Below are 7,973 nucleotides of genomic sequence, written 5' to 3'. Positions count from 1 at the left end.
CGAGGGGGAGGAGGAAGAGGGAAGGATGGACTGGGAGCCGAGAATCAGCAGAGGCAAACTATTCTGTAAAGGATGGATAAACAACAAGGCCTGACGGTACAGCACAGGGAACTACATTCTGTATCCTGTAATCGACCATAATGCAGGGACCTCCCGTGGTCCAGTGGTTAAGACCTCATCTTCCAATGCAGTGAGTGTAGGTTCAGTTCCTGGTTGGGGAGCTAAGATTCCCCATGCCTTTCAGCCAAAAAACCAAAACACAGAACAAAAGCAATATTGTTACAAATTCAATAAAGACTTTAAAAATGGTCCAATCAAAAAAAGGAGAAAAGAATATGAAAAAGAATATATATATATACACACACACACCCTGGTGGCTCGGATGGTAAAGAACCTGCCTGCAATGTAGGAGACCTGGGTTTGATCCTTGGGTTGGGAAGATCCCCTGGAGTAGGGAATGGCAATCCACTCCAGTATTCTTGCCTGGAGAATCCCATGGACAGAGGAGCCTGGCGGGCTACAGTCCATGGGGTCACAAAGAGTAAGACACAACTGAGTGACTAACTTCACTTGTATAACTGAATCACTTTGCTGTACACCAGAAACTAACATAACATTGTAAACTTATTTCAGTAAAAGTAAATTGTAAAAAGTGTAAGATTCCACAGGTTACATTCTGTGTGAATTCATTAAATCCCTTGGACAGTAGAACCGATTGAAGTGGACTGCTTCAGTCAGTGACCTGTGACGGTCTCTTGATGGAGGCTGCTCGGGGGAGAGCAGAGCCTGGGCTGTGGAGTTGGACAGACTTCGCTTTGAATGTGGGCTCTGTGCGGACTGGCCCCGGGGCCTCACACAAGTTATTTACCCTCTGGGACCTCAGTCTCGGCTTCAGTAAACCGGGAATAATGACTCCGCCAGCACCGCTGCTGCACAGGTTAGAAAGCATGGATCTAGAGGGCACGTCAGCTCTGGCCAGATAGCAGCGGCCACCAGGAGCCCCGTCCCTGGGGCCTCACTGAGCAGTCAGAGCAGCTCTGACTGAATGGTGGCCACAGGCACTGCACGGGGCAGGCGGCATCCCTTGCAGTCTACCAGCTGACCCTGGGCTAACACTTCATTCTAGGTCGGCTGTCCTACTCCTCATAGTGAGGACTCTATGCTCTGGGACAGACTGAAACCATGCTAAAGGGCTGCTGACTTCCATAAAGGAGGAGACCAACTTTCTCATCGTCTCTGGGAAAGGGGTGAGACTGCAGTTCTGAGGCCACAGACTTGGGAGGGAAGGACAAAAGAAATCCCCACGTGGGGATTACTACCCCCACTTCACAGATGAAGGAAATGCAATTCAAGAGGGTAAAGTTATTTATCCAGACAGTCCCATCTGGTGAACGATGAAGCTAGGCTCTAAAGCAGTGGCTCTTGGAACTACCTGGGGGCTTAGAACAGCGCCAGCACCTGGGCCAAACCACAGATTCTGACTTCATCCTTCTGGGGTGGGGCCAACATGGATACATACTTCTAGGTCCCCTCTCCAACCAGAGCAACTCTGATGTGTGGTTGAGTTCAGACCACTGCTCTGAGGATGGCATGCTCTGTGGCCAGCCTTGCAGCGCCATGGAAGCCCTTCCACACGAGCCATATGCCCCCTGTTACAGGCTCAGCCTCAGAGAGATCTCCAGTCCACGCCTTCACCTTTCCAGCTGCAGACGGGCAGCCTCCCCGCGACCCCCAGGGCAGCAGAGTGGCCACCTCATCACTGATGATCACCTCATCATCTGCTCTCAGAGCCTCTGGTTTCTCACTGGAAGGGTGAGGCCCACCATCAAGCTTCCTTAGCCGTGTCCTGTGAGCGCTGCGGGGAGAGGTGTCAGCTAAAGGTCAGACGGTACAAAGAACACCAGCCCGGGGATACCAAAACTAACTTTAATTTGTCCAAAAGTCACATCGAGCTCCACAAAGAGTTTCCGGAGGAGCCCCAGGGAGGCCCCGCTGCTGAGCCAGCCTAGAAGTTCTCCAGCAAGGCCAGGATGCGCTTCTGTTCGCTCTCCCGGAACTCCGGGCTCCGGCCGTCCCCGATGTTCTCCGCGTACTCTGGGGAGACAAAGGCAGGGTCAGGGGGAGTCTGGGGAGTGGGGGCCATCGTGGCTGGGTCATGTCGCACCTCTCCCTGAACCCTGGCAACCGGGGGTGTGTGCCTCCAGGGGCACCCACAGCGGTGGCTGTGCCCAATCTCCTTGGGTCCTGCCCTTGAGGTCCGTGGTGGACCAACTCCCTGGCCCCTGCTCGCGATCCTCTCCAGGCGAGCCTTCCTCCACTTAACACATACAGTGTTAACTATGGGCAGGCACTGCCCCAGAGCCGGTGGTTCTGAGTATGACCCCAACCACCAGCAGCAACGTCATGTAGGAACTTGTTAGAAACGCTGGTGTCGGGAGCTCCCCAGTGGTCCAGTGGTGAGGACTGGGCACTTGCACTGCTGAAGCAGGTGTGCAGGGGAGTATCTGGGAGCGAGCGGCAGGGGGCAAGCAGAGCTGGGGCTTCAGTGGGGAGCAGACCTAGTCCCGCTGAGAGGGGAGCAGGGCGGGGTGGGCACGGGGCAGGCAGGCCCCTGTCGGCACTTCCCCAGAGATGAGAAGTTACGAGAGAGCTGTAAGCAGAGGAATGACATGATCCGTCTGTTCAGCAGCGCTCACTCCAGCTGCCGCGAGGAAGACACAGTGAAGGGGCCAAGGGCAGAAAGAAGGGGATGTGATTTGATGGTGGTCTGGCCCAAGGTCATGGTAGAGGAGAGATGTCTTCAGATTTTAGATGTATCCTGACGGTGCCTCCAGCAGGATGGGGTGGGAGAGGAAGAGACGTTGGATACTGAAGTCACCAAGAAATACGACAGGAGAGGTGGAGATGGTGGAGAGGGTGACAGTGAGCTCGAACTCCTCCAAGGGATGAGGGGAACAGGTGTCCATGCCACAAGGACAGGGGCTGGGGTACAGTCCACTGCTGCTGAGATTCAAACCAATGGGTGTTTTCTGGGAAAAAGGGAGGAGGAATAGTCTAGAGGTGCCCAGGAGAAGCATGGAAGACCCCTCTCCCATCTTCACCGGCAGACGGTCTGTGAGAGAAAGCAGGTACCACCTGAGTGGGCCCATCCCAGGGAGACACAGTTTCAGTCAGACCAGGAAGATACCGGAAATAACGTCTAGAGAGAATGGGATGCAGGACACGATGCTGATGGCAGGATGTCATCAGAGCTGTACGGTGGGTAAACGTACCAGTTTACCTGTTACCCCAGCACAACACGTAACACTCCTTCATTTTATTCTCGAAAGTGTCCGGGCCCCCAGGTTATGTGGGCAGCTGGTTTTAGGAGGTGGGAGGGAGTGGGACATGGCCCAGACATGTTGTACGGAGCTTTGGGATGAGAGGGCAGGGCTGGGTAGTGAGTGGCGCCCCGGGCTTCCTGGGGTGACTCCCACGAGCAGGGGCACAGAGCCCGGTGGACGGCAGTCCTGCTCCTCTGAGCGCTGACCGTGCCCTGCCCCCTGCCCTCGGGAGATGCTGCGACATCATCAGGTTTGAATCCTGACCCTGACTCACAGTCCCAGGGGGCCTTGCATGGTCTCCCCTCTGAAAATGCATGTAAAGAGCTTAGTGATAACACATGTTTCAGAAACACTGGCTCCCTTCTCCAGCCTGCTTTGCTCAGGCCAGTAACGTCTCTCACTGCAATCCCACACAAGTCCCACCAAGTCACCTCTGACTCCCGCTCCCCTCCTCAGGCCTCTGTCTCCCGTCACAGGCCTGACTTCTGGATGATCCTCTACTTGTCCCTCCATCCAGACTGGCAGCTTTATGAAGGCAGGGGCTTTTGCCTCACTTTCAGTTAAATTCCCAGCAGAGCCGGGCTGACAGCCAACTCCTGGCTGTTTAGTGAATAAACTCCCAAGAGCAGTGAATCAGGACGAGTACCTGCATGTCTGCCCCCAGCCCCCTGTCTGGGGTGGCCAGAGATGGAACAATAGAAAACTCTCCCACAAAAGGCATCTGCATAATAAAACATCTGCAGATCCAAATCAGACAAAGACTGGGGAAAGGAGGAAAGCCTGCAAACCTCCCCCACCTCCCTTCCCCCACCTCCTTCCCCCACCGTGCTGGGGCAATCCTCTTGCTCCTGCCACTTTTGCATGTCTCCGTCCTCTTTATGACTCTGGACATGTGCCAGAAGAGGCGATACGGGATTCAGACACGTGCCAGCTGTGTGTCTCCCCCCCTCCCGAAATCATCCTCTCCTGTGAGGCCCATCCATCACCTCCAACAGCAAATGGCTGTGATTCCTTCCATGAAGGCTCCTTAAAGGGAGGGCTGGGGTGATGGGAGAACAGGAAGTGGGTGGTGGGAGAAGGCTCTGGGCTGGTATCTTTTTACTCTCATGTGAATGATCTAGTCTCTGCCCCAGGAGAGAGAGAAATGACCATTATAGCTTTTAATACCCTCAAAGGCCTGGCCTGAAAGCAAGAATCTTAATGGACTGAACTAACACTTTGTTCTCCTAATGGATTCTCAGACCCAGGAGAGAAGGAAGTGAGACACAGTCTGATCCTTTGGGGCAATGCTTTTCCAAGAAAAGCCAGCTTCCCTGGAGGGACCTTATTGCTTTCCAGGGATGCGCAGAGTAGAGCACCAATGTCTGTATCAGTCCCCTTGCTGAATCGCCGCTACCAAGGCTGTAAAAAAAACGCCTGCCACCACGGTACACAGAACACCGGTCAACGGACAAGTCTCCTTGGATGCTCCACAAGCGGAGAAGGAGGAAACAGTCAGATTACCTGCTCTCTGGAGATGGGCTGTGAAGGAAGGGAGTAAAATGAGGAAGAGGGGCTGTCCTGCACAGAGTGGAATGGGACCTCACATGTGGGCAACACTGTTGATGTGCCAGGCATTTATATATGTTGTCTCACTGAATCTTTGCAGCAATCCTACAAGGCAAAGAGCACCTTCTCTGTTTACAGATGGGGAAACTGGGGCTTATTAGAGAGCTGAAGCAACCTGCCCAGGTGCAGCATGGCAGAGGGGCTGAGATTCAAACCAAGAACATGTGTGAGAAGTCAAGAGGGCACTTCCAAAGCCACTGGGGGGCGGGGGAGCTGGTCCCGAAAGCGGCATCCTTTTCTCTAGGCAGTACCCTACCCCGCCTGTTCCCCATCCTTTGTGGAAAAAAGTCTCCAAGGCAGTCCAGCTCTGGCAGGGCATCTGGTGTCAATATCCTCATAACAGGTAAGGCTCTGGAGGGGATGTCCCGGGGTCAAGGGGCCTCAGCAATCAGAAGAGACGTGGAGTGCTGGCTGGGGCCACGCTCCCTCGTGCCCGGTCACTGAATGTCAGGGCTGACAGGGCTCTCAGAAATGTACAGCAACCCGGAGGGACAGGTGAGCGGCTAGGGGCCCACAGCGAGCCGGCCCCAGAAGCAGACCTGACAAGCCCTGAGTGCTCTCCCACTGGCCCTGGCAGCTGGTACCAGCTGTGCACCTCACGTCTCACCCTCCACCCCTGACCCCGACTTGTTCTTTGTTTCCAGAGTGGAATCCTATTTGGAGCAAACTGTGGTGGTGCCAGCTACCTCCGGTGCTTACGGCTGCTGCAGCAATTTATAAATATGGAACAGATCCCTCCCAGAGTCTCGGGAAAGAGTTCTCTTTGCGGTGTGTGTGTAAGAAAGGGAGAGACTGGAGGGGAAAAAAGAGATGCTAGATGAAGGGAGAACTTCGGGGTTAGGGAGAGGGAGGGGGAGAGAGTGAGTCGGTCTGGAGAGTGAGAAAGACGGGGCAGATACATCCACTCCCTTCTCTCCTTCCCCAGCATTTTCAAATGCTCTTATAATAAAGGCTTTGATCGAGCTTAGAAACAGGCAGCAGCGTTGAACGCATAAATATTAAAGCAAACTTTAGACAGCAGGTTTACTGTTCAGACATGGAATCTGAGCTATTCTGTTTATGTTAAGAGGGAGAGGGAGGGGCACCCTGACTGGAAGACAGGGAAGAACTGTTGTCCAGGACACAGACTGGGACCGGAGCTCACAAGCCCGGTTCAGATCCCTGGACCTTTAGCCTTAAATGCTCACCTCTGAAAATGTGCAGGAGGAAGGGTGACTGGGGAGAAGAGGAACGTCAGCATTTTTACACTGAAAACCCTTGAAGACATAGAAATAATAATGAAATAGAAACTAGGAGAGTAAGGCCCTTGAGGTCTAACAGAGATTCCTCAGCAACAAGGATAGATGCGGAAGGACTAACGTGGCTTCTCTGGAGGAGAATATTGTGCTGGGGCTGCAAGTGGGGGGTGTAAGTTTCATCAGGGACATCAGGACAGTGAAACTTACTTAAGGAGAAACAGAAGGAAGCTTATTCTTTGCTTACGAAGCTAACAGGGTCACATCCCCACGGACTGTTTTTCCACAGACATTTCAGCTGTCTGGAAAAGCACCACCACCCCACCCGCCCCACCCTTGAAGAGTGAGGTCTGGGTTGGGCTTTCCTGACTGCCTCTGAGTCCAGGCTGTTGCCAGCACCGGTGAAAGGATGAGGGCAGGGAAGGGAAGGAAGGAATCTGCATTTACTGAGCAAGTATTCTGTCCCAGGTCCCCAGCTGCATCTCTATCTCAGCCATCCTTGGGGGCAATCTTCACTTTCGGTTTGCTTTTTACAGAGGAGGAAACCCAGGCTCACACATGTTATCTACTAACTTACCCCAAGTTACAGAGAGCCAGAATCCTGCTGGACTGTGCATCTCAGTTCTACCTCTTCCCATGTAAGCTGGGACTCAAGTCACACCGGTAAAGGTAGCTAATGTCATCAGACACTTATCATGTGCCAACATGGAAGCCCTTTACTGCAGAGCCTCATCTAATTCTCACAGCAAACTTTGGAGGCGAGTTATTCATCTCCATCTTATAGATGCAGGAACTGCTTAGGGGGAGGGCACGTAGCTGCCCGAGGTTAAAGAGGCCCCTCTTTAGGATCCTTTCCCGCCTCCCTAAATCCTAGAGGCTCCAGCAGCCAAGGCCTGGTGGAAGTCACAAACACACGAACATGTCATCAAAGAGAAATCCCAGCAGCTTCTGTAGCTTGCAAATCACAGAGGCCAAGCTCAGGTTACCAAGCGCTCCAAATCAATACGGGAACACATGTTTAGGAGCTCCTGAGAAAGGACTTCAAGCCATAAGGAATACAAGCAAATCAAAGGGCCAGGAGCCAATCTCTGAAAGCGTTCTGAAGTCTTTGGCTCAGTCTTTTCACCACCACTGAGAGTTTTTTGAGTCAGTAATCCTCTAAGCTTTCCTCTGCCAAACAGCCTACCACCACATGGTCTTAACTTTCACCAGTGACTGAAACATTCAGGAGATTCACTGGAGGCTTCCACAGTAAGCCCTGGCACAAGTATTTATACTCAAAGTATTTCCAGGTCACAGGTCCTACTCCACATCCAACGAGGGGACCACTCAATGTACCCCTGTGTCTACCTATGGAGGTGTCACGTTTCGAGAAGCCACGTTCTTATTTAGTCATCAGCTTCATGGGGACAGAACGTGCAAGGGTGGCTGCCAGAGGCTAGGGGACGGGGGAATGGGGAGTGAAGGGTTTAATGGGTACAGCCTTTCAATTATGCTGAAATGAAAGTAAGTTCTGTGGACAGGTGATGGTGATGGCTGCGATGGTTAAGATGGTAACTCCTGTGCATGTTTTACCACAATTAAAAAACAAAAACAAGCACCTCTTCTTGCAGCCTCTCTGGGTGGGTCTTCAGGCTCTCTCTCCATCTCCAGCAGAATTAACTGTGCTTTCTTGATTCCCACTCCATCTCTTAGCACTGACTTCAGTCTGCTTTGTGTAGCGGTTATTTATTCCTCATGTGATGGGACTGAATCCCCCTGGGGACAGGGTCTCCTCGGTGTGTCTAGGGAGCCCACCGAGTGCCCT

General features: G+C 52.9%; 1 protein-coding gene across 3 annotated transcripts in view; it reads right to left on the bottom strand.

The window, feature by feature from the left end:
- Positions 1-1,912: 1,912 nt before the first annotated feature.
- Positions 1,913-7,973, bottom strand: part of CTNNBL1 (catenin beta like 1) — a 170,527-nt gene continuing 164,466 nt past the window's right edge. For all 3 annotated transcript variants that reach the window (XM_055545004.1, XM_055545005.1, XM_055545006.1), the window contains one exon: positions 1,913-2,094. In XM_055545004.1, coding sequence (XP_055400979.1) covers positions 2,006-2,094 — 89 coding nt within the window. In that variant the 3' untranslated portion in view covers positions 1,913-2,005. The remainder of the gene's footprint in view (positions 2,095-7,973) is intronic.

This window comes from Bubalus kerabau, chromosome 13, assembly GCF_029407905.1.
Source record: "Bubalus kerabau isolate K-KA32 ecotype Philippines breed swamp buffalo chromosome 13, PCC_UOA_SB_1v2, whole genome shotgun sequence".
Classification (NCBI taxonomy): Eukaryota; Metazoa; Chordata; class Mammalia; order Artiodactyla; family Bovidae; genus Bubalus; species Bubalus kerabau.
Note: the sequence above shows the minus strand (reverse complement) of the source record. Positions and strands in the feature narration are given on the sequence as shown.